Below are 18,360 nucleotides of genomic sequence, written 5' to 3'. Positions count from 1 at the left end.
TGTATGTGTGCGTGTGTATACATGTGTGCATGTATGTATGTATGTGTGTGTGGGGGGGCTGTCCTGTGGGAGGGAGCAAACAGTTGTTTCCCTCAATTTCTGACAAGTGTAATATTTGGTGGGACCCTTTCACAAGATAGATATGGGGAAGGCCATTCGGCCCTTCTAACTCACCCTACCCGAAAATACACACTGTAGGGATTTTTTAAATATCTGAATGTTGGAAACACACAGCACCTGAAAAGATAAAAGTTAAGTTCTAATTTCCAGTGTAGATCACTTTATGTGAACTCGACCTGTGACACTAACCCGTCCCTTTTCAGCTGCTCACAGTCCTGTTGTGAACTGCCATCACTTTCTGTTTTAATTACAAAGTCTAGCTGTTACTTAAATGATTGGAAGGTCGACTGATTAAATGAGTCCTTTGAGGACTTTCAATCCGCACTGAATGCTTTAAATTCAGCCTTTTGTGGGTGTTGGGGAGGGTTAGGAATCGAGGTTAAATGCTTTATTCCTGGAAGGATAAATGATTGCGCTGGGAAAGCTGTGTCTTTCTCTACTCTCTGGCTCCTATCTTTACCATCTGAGCATTTTCTCTGAATGAAGAAGAGAATGGGTTGGGGAGAGGATGAATCATACTTTGCTGTTTGTCTGAACCTCCCACAGGTTCGTCCAAATCACTGCTGCGAAGCTACTGAACGAAAATCAATCGGACGCAGCCAGGCCGAGACTCCATGGTGATTAGAGGCATTAGATTGTTTTGGTTCGTCTCTTAGACATTAAAGACACATTTACAAAGATAAGCAGAGAGAGGGGGGAATCTCGTGTACTGGTTATTCCTCAAACAACCGGTCACTGGGCTTGGCTTTTTGCATTGCACCAACTTCTTGCCAAATGCAAGCTGGAAGATAAAAAGTTCATTTAACTGCAGAAGTGCGAAGCTCGTCTGGACCAACGTGAGTAAGTACCTGAACTTAAATTTCTGCTGACCTGAGGCAGCTGTCGTGTTAAGCATCCCGTTTTAAAATTCTGATGGATTTGCGCAGGAGATACAGTGGGAGTTCATTATGGGGACTGAGGGTTTGCAAGGAGAGGATGAGCTGGGATTTTATACAGCTTATTAAATACACGATACGTCTGTGTGCCGCTAAGCTGCAGTTAAGATAAAGAGGGGCACTGCTTTATACGGTGGTAATGTGAGACATAATTAATAACCTTTGGTGTGCTGATTTCCTTGTATTTAATTACCCCCTCCCCATAAGAACTGGTTTTCATTGTTTTGTAGTTGTATTATTCTTTGTGGTTTTTTTGGAAAAAACCGTCAGTATTACAAGAATGTGAAATTACCAGAAAGCTGTAATATTTTGTAATCTGCACTATCCTTCAAGCAAACACTTTATAACGTGGCTGCCTTCTTGTTCAGTGTAGAGCTTTCACTGACATTACCTGGGTCTGTCTGCAGCTGGCATTGAGCTCAGTTTCAGTCTGCACCTATGCTCTATCACTTTCTCTAATCCAAATTGTCCTAAGTGACCAGTGTGTGATTATTTATTACCATCATACATTGTTTTGAATCCTCCTACCTCCAAAGCTATTTCACCTCGTCCAGAACGGTAGAAACAGAGGACACGGCCTGGGCATGAGGGGGGATAATATTCAAAACTAATCCGCAGAAATAAGAGCGAGGGGCCGATCTATAGAACGGACGCTCTAGGGAGATGATGGAAGCAGTTAGTATTGATTCATTCAAATGCAAATGAGAGATTTCTTTCAGAAAATATCATTTTGGGATACAGTGTATGAATAATTTGAGACATGATATGCGGTAAGTGTAGCAGCTTGGGAGGGAAAAGTTGCTTTGGACCGATGGTTCCCAAAGCTCTCCACCACTGGAGATCTCCTCGTGTGGTACCTGGGTTTGTTCTAGACTAATTGATGGAGTTGTTGACTAATCATAGCAATCAATCTCTATTATCGTTGTATCATGCGGGATTGTAGAAGGTGAACAAGATAGATCTTGGTCTTCTGGTAATTGCTAGGTATGTTCCATTGTAGCATTGGGTAGATTTAGGGTGGAACACCAGAGATTTACTACTGACTGCTATAAACAACTTGATATAAATTTACTATCGGTAAGCAATCAAGCAATTTAATACAGAATATTGGATCTGGAAGTGATTGTAAGGCAGTAATCTTTTTGAGGACCAGGAACTGTGATTAATTCCCCCCCCCTAACTTCCTAGTCCAACGGCACTACAGCCAATAAAGAAAGAAAAGACTTGCATTTATATAGTGCCTTTCACAACCTCAGGGCATCCTAAAGCACTTTACAGCCAATGAAGTACTTTTGAAGTGTAGTCACTGTTGTAATGTAGGAAACGCAGCAGCCAGTTTGCGCACAGCAAGATCCCACAAACAGCAATGAGATAATGACCGGATAATCTGTTTTAGTGATGTTGGTTGAGGGATAAATGTTGGCCAGGACACCGGGGAGAACTCTCCTGCTCTTCGAAATAGTGATGTAGGATCTTTTATGCCCACCTGAGAGGGCAGACGGGGCCTTGGTTTGACGTCTTATCTGAAAGACGGCACACTCCGTCAGTACTGCACTGGAGCGTCAGCCTAGACTTTGTGCTCAAGACATTTTAAAGCTTCTTCCACTGCCTTGGTGGAGCTCAGCTGCCTCACTAGAGATTTTCTTAGTCTTATGGCTCAGTGCTACCCCCATGATGCATAGTCAGTGGCAATCCCTTACTTGTTGCTCCAGTCCTTGTTGGTGAAGATTGTAGAAATGTGTTGTGGTCACCTGCTAAAGAACATAAGAAATAGGAGTAGACCATACGGTCCCTCGAGCCTGCTCCGCCATTCAATCAGATCATGGCTGATCTTCAACCTCAACTCCACTTTCCCGCCCGATCCCCATATCCCTTGATTTCCCCTAGAGTACAAAAATCTATCGATCTCAGCCTTGAATATACTCAATGACTCAGTATCCATGGCCCTCTGGGGTAGAGAATTCCAAAGATTCACAACCCTCTGTGTGATGAAATTCCTCATCTCAGTCTTGAATGGCCGACCCCTTATCCTGCGACTATGCCTCCTAGTTCTAGACTCTCTCAGCATCTACCCTGTCAAGCCCCCTCAGAATCTTATGTTTCAATGAGATCACCTCTCATTCTTCTAAACTCCAGAGAGTATAGGCCCATTCTACTCAACCTCTGCTCAGAGGACAACCCTCTCATTCCAGGAATTAATCTCGTGAACCTTCAATGTACCGCCTCCAAGGCAAGTATATCCTTCCTTAGATAAGGTGACCAAAACTGCACACAGTACTCCAAGTGAGGTCTCACTAAAGCTCTGTACAACTGTAGTAAGATTTCCTTATTCTTGTACTCCAAACCCCTTGCAATACAGGCCAACATGCCAAGGGTACGTGAAATAATGGGTAAGCAACTATCTTGGTTTATGAATTTTTTAAAAATCCAAAGAAATAGTGTAGACTTATATTGAACCTTTCAAAGACTTAGCACACCAAAATAGTTCACACCCAATCAATTACTTTTATTTTGGAAGTTGCTCTTTAGGGGAAATGTGGCAGCCAATTTGCACACAGCACTATCCCACATACAGCAATGAGTTCATTTTTTTTTGGTGGTGTTAGTTGAAGGGTGAATTTTAGCCAGGACACTGGGAGAACTCCCCTGCTCTTCTTCGAATAGTGCCCTGAGATCTTTAATGTCAGCCTGAGAGGGCAGAAGGGGGCCTCAGTTTAACGTCTCATCCACAAGACGGCAGCTCCAACAACACAGCACTGTTCCAGTACTCCACTGCAGCGTCAATTTAGATTCTTGACTCGAGTCATTGGGTGGGACATGAACCCAAAACCTTCTGACTCAGAAGCAAGAGTGCCACCACTGAGCCAAGTTAACACAAAACGAATATGATTTCCTTTGCAGCCAAACTAGCAGAGACTAACAGGAAGAATCTCAATTATTCTTGGAAGGATACTAGACTACATTGAGTCCCGTTGGGGGGCGGGTCTCGCTGTCGAGTCTTTCCTGTGAAGGAAATTACACTGTAATCATACCGTGCTACCCTTTTTGAAGTGTTGAATTGGCATTCCATTGTGTTAATGAGGAAGATGATTCTACTGAACTATTTCATGATCCTAGGTGTGTCCCCTGTCTCCCCTCGTTGCCGATGTTATGCTCTAGAATTGCTGATCAGGGGGCCTTGTCTAGAACCCATGCGGGGAGATTTTTGCCTTGAGCGCTCCTGGTGCAGCACGTGGTACAAATCGGAAATTTGGGCGGATTTTTATATCTATTTTAACACCAGCAAGCAATTTAATACAGAATAATGGAAGTGTCTGTAAGGCAGTATTTTCTTTACAGAGCAGGAGCAGGAACTGTGGCTGATTTCTTCCACTGCCTCCATCAGCCACGTCACCATTTTACCCTATGAAGTTCTGCCTCAGTCACAGCATGAATTTCAGTCCCTCCAACACAGGCGATATTGGATCAGCCACCTGCTATACCCCTCTCCTGATTTTCATTTCCACTGACTTCACTGGGAACAAAAATCAGGAGAGGTGGATAACGGGCTGATTCGATATTGCCCGTTTTACCAAAAGTCAAAATTACCCCATTGTCTCTAAAACCCACTTATCTTGCCAGCTTCAGTAATCTTCCTACAGCTCTGTTTTTTTCTCAAAAAATATACTTTATTCATAAAATTTGTAGCAAAAACATACAATACATTTGTCATATCACATTCCAATTGTACACAATACAGATTATACAATTTGCAGGTTACATCAAGTACAGTTCAATGAACACATTGTGTATAATTACAGTTCATGACACTCTGGGGTGTCTCATTGCATTATACTCAATACAGATTATTGATTACAGATTCATTACAGGTACATTACAGATTCTGTTACCCTGTGGATGGTAAAACTCAGCCTGATTTCCCTTTAATTCCTAACTGTTAACCTGCCCCTCTCCCTGGTACATCAACCTTTCAGTACAGTGGACAATTTGCTTGGATCATTTTTTTTTTGCCAATTCCCGTCACAATTTTGAATAATTCAATTAGGATGCGCAAAGTCTCCTCTTCCCCAAAGAAAAGAAACTAAAGCTTCTGTAACCTTTCCTCAGGATTTAGATTCTGACAGCTGTAATCATCTCCTTTGTTTTCGTAGTAATGTCTGCAAGACCAATTGGGAAGGAGTGTTTCTTTGAATGAAAACTATTTTTAGAAAGTCATTCTTGCATCTCTTGATGCTGATATTTCCATCTCATTAAGGTGTATGCTTTCTGCAACTAATTCCTAATTATCATCTGACATTTCCTTCCAATCATTTCCACGAAAGACGTATTTTTCTGCAGGGCTAATATTCAGAGTGTATAAAAACACTTTAATTTAATTACAAGCTTTACATGACATCAAACTACACAAAAAAAGCCACCTAATTTGAAAGTAGTCTCTAAATTCTGAGACAGTTAAAGTGATTCTCACATTCTTACAAGTTATGATCTGGAACGCACTGCCTGAAAGGGCGGTGGAAGCAGATTCAATAGTAACTTCCAAAAGGGAATTGGATAAATACTTGCAAAGGAAACATTTGCAGGGCTATGGGGAAAGAGAAGGGGGAGACTAATTGGATAGCTCTTTCAAAGAGCCAGCACAAGCACGATGGGCCGAATGCCCTCGTTCTGTGCTGTATGATTCTATGCAGTTTTTCAATGTTGTGATCTGAATGAATATAAAGCAGTGTTAACAATTTTCTAACGCTGTTTATCTGTCAGTGCGGGGGCAAGGATGCCACATTTGGACTCAGTGATTCTGGGTTATGGTGCAGAACATTGGTCAAGGGTCTCACTTATGGTCACTGCCCAGAGAAGGCCCTCTGATCAGCAATTCTAGAGCATAACATTGGCAACAAGAGGAGACAGGGGACACACCAGGGATCATGAAATAATTCAGTAGCATCTTCTTCCTCGTTAACACAATGGAGTGATAATTCAACACTTCAAAAGGCTAACATGGTATGATTACAGTGTAATTTCCTTCACAGGAAAGACTCAACAATGTTCCCGCCCCCCACATGTATGTGAATGTTGGGTGATGCTCACTGTCCAGTCTTGCACATGAATAATGATCACTCGGATGAGGCATCTGTACACCAGCAATGGGTCAGTGCTTTCAAGGGAGGACATCAGGGAAGGAAATCGATGGACAAAATTGGCGCGATTACTCAGATTGAAGACTGTGGGAGGCTGCAGAATAACACTATCATGGGCTTCACTACGATAAGAGATTTCAGCTGAGAAGCATAAAGATAAGACTATTGAGAACTTAGTTTACATTGAAAAAAGTTGGACTTTATCGATAGTGTACGGGCAAGAAATATTTACAGCAGTAACTTAACCCCAGTTGTGTTAATCTTCTATTTGTTCATTTAATTGGTTGAGGTTTACACTTCGTTATTCAATTTCATATTTACCATCAAGTCTTGCTTGATTTAAATGCAATTTGCTCAGGACTATTCCTTCTGGCTGCAAACATTTACAGCACTTTCACTGATGCTTAGGAGTATGGGTAAGAACCATGACCATTTTGACTTTCGTACAATGGCCCACCGGTAATAATAATACTTGCATTTATATAGCGTCCCATCACATTATTGAAATGACTCAAAGCACTTCACGCAATAAATTTGCTTTGGAGCGAAGTGTCTGTGTTACTTAGGCAAATACCATGGCCATTCTGCAATGTCCCGCAAAGAAACAGATAAATGACCTGTTAATCTGTTTTTGGTTGAGGAGGATTGTTGGCCAGGACACTAAGAGAGTATCCTGTTTTTTGATCGAATAGTGCCATGGGCTCTTTAAAGTCCACCTGAACAGGTGGACAGGGTATTGATCTAACACCTCATCTGAAGGAAAGCAACTCCAGCTCCCTCAGTATTGTACTGGAGTGTCATAGAAACATAGAAAATAGAAGCAAGAGTAGGCCATTCAGCCCTTTGGGCCTGCTCCGCCATTCAAAATGATCGTGGCTGATTGTCTAACTCTGTACCCTGTTCCCACTTTTTACCCATATCCCTTGATCCCTTTAGCATTAAGAAATATATCTATCTCCTTCTTGAATACATCTAATGACTTGGCCTCCACTGCCTTCTGTGATAGAGAATTCCACAGGTTCACCACCCTCTGAGTGAAGAAATTTCTCCTCATCTCTGTTCTAAATGGCATACCCCGTATCCTGAGACTGTGCCCCCTGGTTCTGGACTCCCCAGTCATCGGGAACATCCTCCCTGCATCTAGTGTGTCTTGTCATGTTTAGGATTTTAGATGTTTTGATGAGATCACCTCTCATTCTTTTAAACTTTAATGAATATAGGCCTAGTCGACCTAATCTCTCCTCATACGTCAGTCCTGCCATCCCAGGAATCAGTCTGGTAAACCTTTGTTGCACTCCCTCCATGGCAAGGACATCCTTCCTCAGATAAGGAGACCAGAACTGCACACAATACGCCAGATGTGGTCTCACCAAGCCCCTGTATAACTGCAGTAAGACATCCCTGCTCGTGTACTCAAATCCTCTTGCAATGAAGGCCAACATACCATTCTCCTTCCTAACTGCTTGCTGCACCTGAATGCTCGCTTTAGATTATGTGTAGCTAAGTCTTTACCAGCCTCTCTCGTGTCTTAATTGTCTGCAACTGAATCTTTCCTGGTTTATTCTTTTTACTCATGAATGTTTTTTGGGGGAAAAAAACACCTTTTCTCTCATCTCATCTCCTGGCTTTTTGCTGGGGTACAGTTCCATGGTGCCAGGCAGCCTCTGCCACCTCAAGTGGTCATTATTCCTGTGCGAGCCTGGAGAGTGAGCATTGGCAGGACCAATCCTGCCCTCGGCCAACTCCCCATGTACTTCCAGCAGGGGTCAACTGGATAACAATCAGAAGGGGCGACTCTGACTGATTTGTCCTCTGCCCATTCCAGGGGAGCTGGATTTGAGCCTCTACCACCTATCCAGCTAACATCAGCACTGACCAGGGATTTGACCTGGCACCTCTCAGAAACTCAACGGCTTAGCTATTGACTGAATAAACTTACCGAGCCTTCAGTTTATTCCTTTAGTTTCAAATAAAGTTTATATTTCCCTAAGTCAAATACTAAACCGGAGAACCAAGTAGGAGTAGCAAACAGTTGAAACACCAAATGGTGAAAATAAAACGGTGACTTGAGTATATAAAATTAAGGGGGGATCTAATCGAGGTGTTTAAGATGATTAAAGGATTTGATAGGGTAGATAGAGAGAAACTATTTCCTCTGGTGGGGAGTCCAGAATAAGGGGCATAACCTTAAAATTAGAGCTAGGCCGTTCAGGGGTGATGTCAGGAAGCACTTCTTCACACAAAGGGGAATGGAAATCTGGAAAACTCTCCCCCCCAAAAAGCTGTTGAGGCTGGGGGTCAATTGACAATTTAAAAACTGAGATTAATAGATTTTTGTTAGGCAAGGGTATTAAGGGTTATGGAACCAAGGCAGATAGGTGGGGGTAAGATACAGATCAACCATGATCTAATTGAATGGCGGAACAGGCTCGAGGGGCTGAATGGCCAACTCCTATTCCCATGTTCCTAATGTTGACTGAACATAAATATAAACCAATGGAGCATTTCGATAATGTACATAATGACAGCTGAAACAGTGTAGTTATGAGTGTTTGTAGCGTTCCCTTACCTCAGTTAGTGTCCTGTTTTGTACAAATCTGTGGGATTGCGTAAGGTCAGTGCTTCTGGAACAAAAAAAAAGAAAAATTTGTGTTAATATAGCACCTTTCATGACCTCAGGACATCTCAAAGAGCTTTACAGCCAATTAAGTACTCTTTGAAGTGTAGTCACTGTTGCAATGTAGGAAACATGGCAGTCAATTTGCGCACAGCAAGATCCCACAAACAGCAATGTGATAATGACCAGATAGTCTGTTTTAGTGGTGTTGGTTCAGGGACAAATATTGGGCAGGACACCGGGGAGAACTCCCCTGCTCGTCTTCGAATAATGCCATGGGATCTTTTACATCCACAAGAGCCAATTAACGTAACTAATGCCAACATCAATGAACGGTAACTTCAATTACAGCCATCAGATGAGGAGGAAGGAAGCAGTCTATTGTGAATGGGGCTCATCAGTTGTGGAACGCTTCTAGTGAACCGGCGGGGACTGCATGCCTACACTCCAGGGTCAACCGCATAATACCGTCAGTGTATAATTTAGAGACATTCCCTTAACAATCATTAACTGGCAATGTATTGATTATTCAGCCAGTGTGATGCAGCCATCTGCAGACAGAGCATTGAAGATTGAGTTCTGGCGGATACACTGCTGTTGCAAATAATATTTAAACTTTAATAAAGTAATAATTCCTTTAAGTTCAATTTTGGGACACAAAAAACCCTGAAATGAGTTTAAAATAATATTGCTACTGCAATAATCGTGCGGTTAATATTAAAATACGCAGTGACTGAAATACCACCACTTGACATTCAAATCCATAAAGGCAAACTCTTATCAAAGCTGATTTATTTCTGACATTGTCAGCATGTAATCATTCCTGATCTGTGTAAATCTGATTACAAATAATTTTTGAATTGCTGTGGGTGGCAGAATTCCACTGTGTTTTCTAACCTGACCTAGTCTGTATTTGTATTCGATGCGACCGTTTTCTGCCCATATTTATGACTTGTTTCTTTGAATTGTACCCAGGAGCTATGTACGTGATTGTCTGTGGAGGCTCCAAACTTCTACATCAACAATAACACCCTTGATTGATCGATGCTCTCATGCTTTTTGGCTCTCTCTCTGCCCTTTCCAAAGTATTTTTTTTTTTGCTAGCCTGCTAACCACAGGCTGTTGCTATCTGAACATGCAATATAGCATGCTGACTAATTCACTTCTTTCTTGCCTTTTGGAATGTGACCCACATTCTTTTATCTCTCTTTTTAAATTTGGTTTTATTTCTGCAGATGCCATTGGAACTAGAGCTAAAGCAGTAATAATCAATTTGCTTCGTCATTTGCAAACTGAAAGTTAGCTTTAATGTATGAATATTAATTTGTTAATTGAAACAACTAATTCCATCCCATGTAAGTCAACTATGCATTAGTAATTTAAATAGATTAAATTTAAATAGTAGGTTTCCTTTTGCTGAATTGTCCTTACTCCAAGTTATTTGTTCACTTAAATCCTATCAGTGACTGCCTGTCTATAATTGTTTGATTAACAGTTCAGTTTACAAAATACCAATTGGTCAGCATTAGTCAGATGGTAATGCCCAGCCAATGTTAATGAATTGGTTGTTCACAAGGACAAGCATTAACCTATCAATGATAGCAGTTTTGCTTTGGGTATTCGATACGGCATTTCAGCAATTCAGAAAGGGGGGCATCCCCAAGGTGGGGGCGATGTGTTAATATTTGCAAGGGGTCCCCTGAAGTGTATTAATTTTTGAAGGGGGTCCCTAAGAGTGCGTTAATATTTGCAGAGGGTCTCTGGGAGTATACTGACGTGTACAGAGGGTCTCCGAGGCTGTTAATATTTGCAAAGGGTCCCGGGAGTATGTTAATATTTACCGAGGGTCTCACGGACTGTGTTAATATTTACAGGTGGTCCCTGGGAGTGTGATAATATTTGCAAGGGGTGTAGGGGAGTATAATGTTTGCAGGAGATGCTCCACACAAAGTTTGGAAACCATTGATTTAAGATGACTGTTACTGTAAATATTCAGAGAATCAAGCACAAAATTCAGGCTGACACTCCAGCGCAGTACTGAGGGAATGCTGCACTGTCGGAGGTACCGTCTTTTGGATGGGACATTAAACCGAGGCCCCACCTGCCCTCAGGTGGACGTAAAAGAGCCCATGGCACTATTTCGAAGAAGAGCAGGGGAGGTGTCCTGGCAAATATTTATCCCTCAACCAACATCACTAAAACAGATGATCCGGCCATTACCACATTGCTGTTCGTAGGACCTTGCTGTGCACAAATTAGCTGCAGCGTTTCCTACATTATAACAGTGAGTACACTTCTGTAAAGCGCTTTGGGAAGTCCTGAGGTTGTAAAAGGCTCTATGTAAATGCAAGTCTTTCCTTCTTCCTGAAGGAGATGAAAGCAGGTAGCTGGAAGATCAGAAGTTTCTAGGCTCGTTCTTGAAATATTGTTACACACAAAGCATTTGAACTTTTTACCAGCGGAGATATATTTTTACCAGACCACTGAAGGTGGGGAGGGAGGGGGGGATTATGTAAGAGCCGATAGTTGGGGCAAGAAGCCTAGTTGCCTGAGCAGTGAGGACTTAAAGCTCGTAAACAAAAAAGACACAGGCTGCAATGGGTGGCATCAAGGGGAAAAAGTATTTTCCCCACCGACTGATTAGATGGTATGTTACAATTAGCGGCAGCAGGCATTCGACGTCACTGTATTCATCAATGCACTAACCAGTAGGTGGTAGTAGCAGGACAAAGTCTATGCGTTTCCACACCTCTGGTCAGAAGGCAGGACTTACAATTAGTTCCACTATAGGGTCAATTGATTGCTCCATTCACCATGTAGCAGACGCACTGATATAGCCAACAGTGCGCACAAACACCAAACTTGTTCAGATATGTACGTGGCAGGAAGAGAAGGCAAAGAAATAACTACGCTACAGTGAGCTTGTGTATGGTTTAAGAGACTAAAGATGCCCCATAACTCGAAGTCTTTATTGGGGAAAAAAAGGAACTTGCATTCATATAGCGTTTTTCATGACCGCAAGATGTCCCAAAGCATATTTGAAGTGTAGTTACTGTTGTAAAGTAGAAAATGTAGCAGCCAATTTGCACACAGTAAGGTCCCACAAACAGCAATGTGATAATGATCAGATAATCTGTTGTAATGATGTTGGTTGAGGGATAAATATTAACCAGGATACCAGGTAGAATTCTCCTGCTCTTCTTCGAAATACTGCCATGCGATCTTTTATGTCCACCTGAGAGCACAGACAGGGGTTTAACATCTCATCCAGAAGACAGCACCATTTGACAGTGCAGCGCTCCCTCGGTACTGCACTGGGAGTGTCAGCCCTAGATTATGTGCTCAAGTCTCTGGAGGGGGACTTAAACCCACAACCTCTGACTCCGAGGCGAGAAGTCTACCTGCTGAGCCACGACTGACACCATAACACTATGGGTCTTGTTAGCCTCCCTTGTTACACAGCAGCTTCATCCGTCCCTCTCTCTGCCCAACAAGGAATGAGCTCCCACCGGTTATCTCCTCATCAGATACAGCTGTTTTGAACTCCAGCAACTGCGATCGACATCGTAGTAAATAGGAATACATGACAGAAATTGCAATGCTCCAGCACCTCTCTGGATGTGAGCATGGTTTGGAGGTGGGCCCCATGCTCTAGGCTCTCGTCGAGCAAGGATTTGAGCTGCATCATCTCAAGTTGCATTTTTCCGATATTCTAAAGCTGGCTTGGATGGAAAGAATAAAAATAAAAATTGGGGGCTGGATGAAGAGAAACCTTTATCACCATCCCCCGCTCTGTTATCACTCTCTCAGGAGTTACCTTTTTTTCCAGTTGACGTCCCATTGATTTTTTGACCTTATAATCCTCTTCAAACAATCCATTCTGATTACTATTTAAAGACTACAGTGTCAGATTCTATACAGTCTTTTCAGTTCTGCAAGGTTTGTAATTAAATGGAATTTAGAACATACGGGAGCGCACTGCAGCCCAGTGAAGCCACTGCACTGTGAGCCTACTAGCTCATGAGAGAAAGTGATCTTTCATCAATTGCTGAATGCAAGGGTTCACATTAGGAACATGGGAAAAGGAGTAGGCTACCCAGCCCCTCGAGCCTGTTACGCCATTCAAGTAGATCATGGCCAATCTGCATCTTAACTCCATGTATCTGCCTTGGTTCCGTAACCCTTAATACCCTTACCTCACAAAAATCTCAGTTTTGAAATTTTCAATTGACCCCCAGCCTCAACAGCTTTTTGGGGGAGATAGTTCCAGATTCCCACTCCCCTTTGTGTGAAGAAGTGCTTCCTAACATCACCCCTGAACGGCCTTGCTCTAATTTTAAGATTATGCCTCCTTGTTCTGGACTCCCCCCACCAGAGGACATAGTTTCTCTCTATCTACCCTAATTGCAGCAAAGCTTCTTTGGGCCATTTTTTTCTGGCACAGAACAATTAATTTAAATAAAAATACATCAACAGTTAGAAAAGCAATCCCACGGTTAATGGAAATGATTGAGTGACGTAAATGTGATAGGCTCCTATTAGGGAAAGTGTGGCTTGAATGCAATTTGTGTTTGCACTAAGCCCCTAAAATAGTTTTGATCATTTGGGCATTGCTAAATCTTATTGTTTGTAGACAACAGCAACTTGCAATGATATGGTGCCTTTCATCGCAAAATGTTCCAAGGCAGTTCACAAAGGTGGGTCCAGGGATTTGAAGACGAGTTAAGGGCAGTATGGTTGAAGAGGTAGGTTTGGAGGAGACTTTTGAAGGAGGGATGAGAGGTACTCAGGCTCTGCGACTCATGATGGGGTTAAGTGGCGTGAACAGGCGTAGAGAGGAGTGGAGTAGGGTGGGGTGAACTGGAGTGTGAAGTGGTGCCTTCATCTGATTGTTAAATAAACAAAAGACTTGTATTTGTATAACACCTTTTATGATGTCCCAAAGCCAACAAATTACTTTTGATGTGCAGTCACTGTTGTAAAATAGGAAACACAACAGCCAATTTGCACACAGCAAAGTCCCACAAACAGTAATGAGATAAATGACCAGATAATCTGTTTGTATTGGCCAGGACACCAGGGAGAACTCCCCTGCTCTTCTTCAGATAATGCTGTGGGATCTTTTACATCTACCTGAGAGGGCAAGCAGGGTCCATTTAACATCTCATCCAACATAACAGCACTCACCTCAACATTACACTGGGAATGTCAGCCTTGGGTTTTGTGCTCCAGTCTCTGGAGTGGGAATTGAACCCATGACCTTCTGACTGAGTCAAGAGTGCTACCCACTGAGCCACAGCTGACAAGTTCTGTAGGTACTTCATACACAATCAGTGTAGACCATCATTGTTTAAAAACTGGCTGCCTGTAATGACTATCTATGCTCTACCTCTTTGAATTAGATCGGTCAAAGAATGAGTTGCTTTTCTTTTTTAACCTTTCCAATTTTCTCCCCTTCCCTGAGCTTCTTGACACTGTGCCAATTTGGCTTATTCATTAGGTGTTACTGATAGAGACTGGGATGTTTTTATTGGACTCTGCACTGGTTCTATCCAGCTGGGCAGAGGTGCTACGCTCTCCTCCACTGTACCTTATTAAATTACCTGAGAATAGAGAAACATTCAGGCCAAAAGTTTCATCTATCAAGTTTCTGAAAATGCTTCGTACAGAGACTCACTTGTTCTAATGCAAATCTGGGTATGTTGGTGCACTCTGCAGTTGGTGTAATATTTTCATACCTTCGTACATCTTGTCAGTGTTTGATCGGCCCCAATTCCACCTCCATTAATGTGGCTGATTTCAGATGTGGAATCTACATCTCCAGAGCTCCTTGTGAATGCGAGTAAGTTTTTGTTTCACTTTTACCTCTCGGTACTCCTTCAGGTCGATTAGGCGTGGTGTTTGTGATTGGTGTCATTACCTCTTTGAAACTGTTTTAATGTTGTGCGTCAAGGAGCCGTTACATTAAAAAATATGGACGAGTTTCTTTTCATTCCCCCCCACTTTCTCCACTTCTGCATTCTTGGGGTACAGTTCCGCATAGGTCAACAACCTTGGTACCTCAGTGGGACTCCCAAATCTAGAGCCCCCTGGATGTCAAGGAGCATACAGGGTAGGATAAGGCAAAAGAGGGAAGCTTATGTCAGACACCGAGAGTTCAATACTGCAGAAAGCCTAGAGGAGTATGGTAAGTGCAGGGGTGAAATTAAAAAGGAAATTAGGAAAGCAAAGAGGGAGCATGAAAATATATTGGCAAGGAAAACCCAAAGATGTTTTATAAATACATTAAGAGCAAGAGGATAAATAAGGAAAGAGTAGGGCCTATTAGAGACCAAAAAGGTAACCTATGTGTGGAGGCGGAAGATGTGGGTATGGTTCTTAATGAATACTTTGCACCCGTCTTCATGAAAGAGGGAGACGATGTAGACATTGTAGTTGAGGAGGAGTGTGAAATATCGGATGGGATAAACATAGGGAGAGAGGAAGTATTAAGGGGTTTAGCATCTTTGGAAGTAGATAAATCACCAGGCCCGGATGAAATGTATCCCAGGCTGTTAAAAGAAGCAAGGGAGGAAATAACGGAGGCTCTGACCATTAATTTTCAATCCTCTCTGGCTATAGGCGAGTGCCGGAGGATTGGAGGACTGCTAACGTCGTATTGTTGTTTAAGAAGGGAGAAAGAGCTAGACCGAGTAATTACAGGCCAAGTCAGTCTAACCTCGGTGGTGGGCAAATTATTAGGAAAAAATTGAGGGACAGTATTCACCGTGATTTAGAAAGGCACAGATTAATCAAGGACAGTCAGCATGGATTTGTTAAGGAAAGGTCGTGTCTGACTAACTTGATTTAATTTTTTGAGGCGGTAATAAGGAGGGTCGATGAGGGTAACGCATTTGATGAAGTGTACGTGGATTTTAGCAAGGCTTTTGACAAGGTCCCACATGGCAGACTGGTCAGAAAAGTAAAAACCCATGAGATCCAAGGGAAAGTGGCAAATTGGATCCAAAATTGGCTCAGTAGCAGGAAGCAAAGGGTAATGGTCGAACGGTGTTTTTGTGACTGGACGGCTGTTTCCAGTGGGGTTCCACAGGGCTCAGTTCTAGGTCCTTTGCTTTTTGTGATGTATCAGTGATTTAGACTTAAATGTAGGGGCATGATTAAGAAGTTTGCAGATGATACAAAAATTGGTCGTTTATAGTGAGGAGGAAAGCTGTAGATTGCAAGAAGATATCAATGGACTGGTCAGGTGGGCAGAAAAGTGGCAAATGGAATTCAATCCGGAGAAGTGTGAGGTAATGCATTTGGGGAGGGCAAAAAAGGCAAGGGAATACACAATAAATGGGAGGATACTGAAAAGTGTAGAGGAACAGAGGGACCTTGGAGTGCATGTCCACTGATTCCTGAAGGTAGCAGGACAGGTAGATAAAGTGGTTAAGAAGGCATAGGGGATACTTTCCTTTATTAGCTGAGGCATAGAATATAAGAGCAGGTAGGTTATGCTGGAACTGTATAAAACACTAGTTTGGCCACAGCTAGAGTACTGCGTACAGTTCTGGTCACCAAATTACAGGAAAGATACGATTACACTTGAGAGAGTACAGAGGAGATTTACGAGGATGTTGCCAGGGCTGGAGAATTTTAGTTATGAGAAAAGATTGGATAGGCAAAGGCTGTTTTCTTTGGAACAGAGGAGGCTGAGGGGAGATTTAATTGAGGTGTACAAAATTATGAGGGGCCTAGATAGAGTGGATAGGGAGGACCTATTTCCCTTAGCAGTGGGGTCAATAACCAAGGGGCATAGATTTAAAGTGATTGGTAGAAGGATTAGAGGGGAGTTGAGGAGAATTTTTTTCACCCAGAGGGTGGTGGGGGTCTGGAACTCACTGCCTGAGAGGGTGGTAGAGGCAGAAACCCTCATCGCATTTAAAGAGTACTTGGATGTGCACTTGAGATGTCGTAACCTACAGGGCTACGGACCAAGAGCTGGAAAGTGGAATTAGGCTGGGTGGCTCTTTCTCGGTCAGCACAGACACAATGGGCCGAATGTCCTCCCTTTGTGCCGTAAATTTCTATGAATCATCCCAGGGTGCTTCTCAGCGGGTGAACGGACGCCAAGCAAGAGTTCAGGGAGGTGACCAAAAGTGTGGCCGGAGAGAGAGGTTTTGAGTAGGATTTTGAAGGAAAGGAGAGAAATTGAGAAGTGTGGAGGACATAGGAAGGGAGTTCCAGAGAGCAGGGTCAAGATGGCCATCATTTTCCAAGCGTCTCTGGCTACAGGCATGGTGCCAGAGGATTGGAGGACTGCTAACATTGTACCGTTGTTTAAGAAGGTAGAAAGGGATAGACCGAGTAATTACAGGATTGCTAACATAAGTCTTTCTGAAGTTGACCTTTAGTTGTAGACCAATATTCATTTGTCTTTATAATCAGTGTGGACATGGTTAGACACTTCAATTGAGAAATATACACAGCAAACAATAAATATCCGTGCGTCGCTTTAAATGTGTTTTCTATTGAAATATCTGAAGCTAGAGATATTAATAATGAACAAGGTGTAGTGGAAGACTGAGAATACTTCCATTTGCTTTTATGGGTTATCAATAAATATTAATCCATTTATATTTTAGGTTTTAATGCAGGTCGGGTTTGAGCAGAAGTGACTCTGCCAGCAAGTTGTCATTGCATATTCTGACTTCATCCAATTTTGTTTTATTATCCCTCCTTTTTTTTGCTAAGTTTATCACTTCCTTTCCCTCACCCTCAGTGGTGTCCCGCACTAATGCCCCTTGGCCCTTCACCAAAGGAACTAAACTCGGGGTTTGTCGCTGCGAGTCCACTGTTGTACACTGTTTGCCACTTTACATCTATTAGAACAAAAAAGAAAAAAGATTTATATAGCATCTTTCATGACCTCAAGTAGTCCCAAAGTGCTTTACAGCCAGTGAAGTACTTTTGAAGTGTGATCACTGTTAGAATGTAGGAAACATGCACAGCAAGATCCCACAAACAGCAATGTAATGATGACCAGATAATCTGTTTTAGTTGGTTGAGGGATAAATATTGGCCAGGAAACCGGGTCTCCCCTGCTCTTCTTCAAATAGGATCTTTTACACCCAGATGAGGCCTCGGTTTAATGTCTCATCCAAAAGACGGCACCGCTGACAGTGCAGCACTGCCTGAGTGCTGCACTAGAGTGTCTGCGTAGATTCTGTGCTTAAGCCTCTGGAGTAGGACTTGAAGCCAAAACCTTCTGACTCAGCAGTGAGAGCGCTACCACTGAGCCACAGCTGATACGTTATGAGCGTCAGCAGGAGGTGCTAACACTGGGAGATACCCGACAACTGCCATCAGTACCAACATACCTCACTGGTGAAAGTGCTGTTCTTTCCTCTGATTGAAACGTGCCGTCTCAGTGCTTTTTTGAGATGATGAAGACATCACTTTCAATCAGCTACACCTGATCACTGAACTTTATAGTCACAATAGAGTTTAACTGGAGACACTGGTCTCTGATACACTTTTAAAATAAACTCATAAACAGATGGGCAATGAG

At 42.6% G+C, this 18,360-nt stretch overlaps 1 protein-coding gene across 2 annotated transcripts in view; it reads left to right on the top strand.

Moving 5' to 3' along the window:
- Positions 1-681: 681 nt before the first annotated feature.
- LOC137304829 (synaptotagmin-4) overlaps positions 682-18,360 on the top strand; it is a 56,535-nt gene continuing 38,856 nt past the window's right edge. The window contains exon 1 of one of the 2 annotated variants that reach the window (XM_067973571.1): positions 682-960. In XM_067973571.1, the coding sequence (XP_067829672.1) occupies position 960 (1 nt within the window). In that variant the 5' untranslated portion in view covers positions 682-959. Of the gene's footprint in view, positions 961-14,362; positions 14,650-18,360 lie in introns of those variants that run through there. The other variant, XM_067973570.1, reaches the window with a different exon arrangement.

Source organism: Heptranchias perlo, chromosome 38 (assembly GCF_035084215.1).
Source record: "Heptranchias perlo isolate sHepPer1 chromosome 38, sHepPer1.hap1, whole genome shotgun sequence".
Taxonomy (NCBI): domain Eukaryota; kingdom Metazoa; phylum Chordata; class Chondrichthyes; order Hexanchiformes; family Hexanchidae; genus Heptranchias; species Heptranchias perlo.
This window is presented reverse-complemented; position numbering and strand designations above follow the sequence as displayed.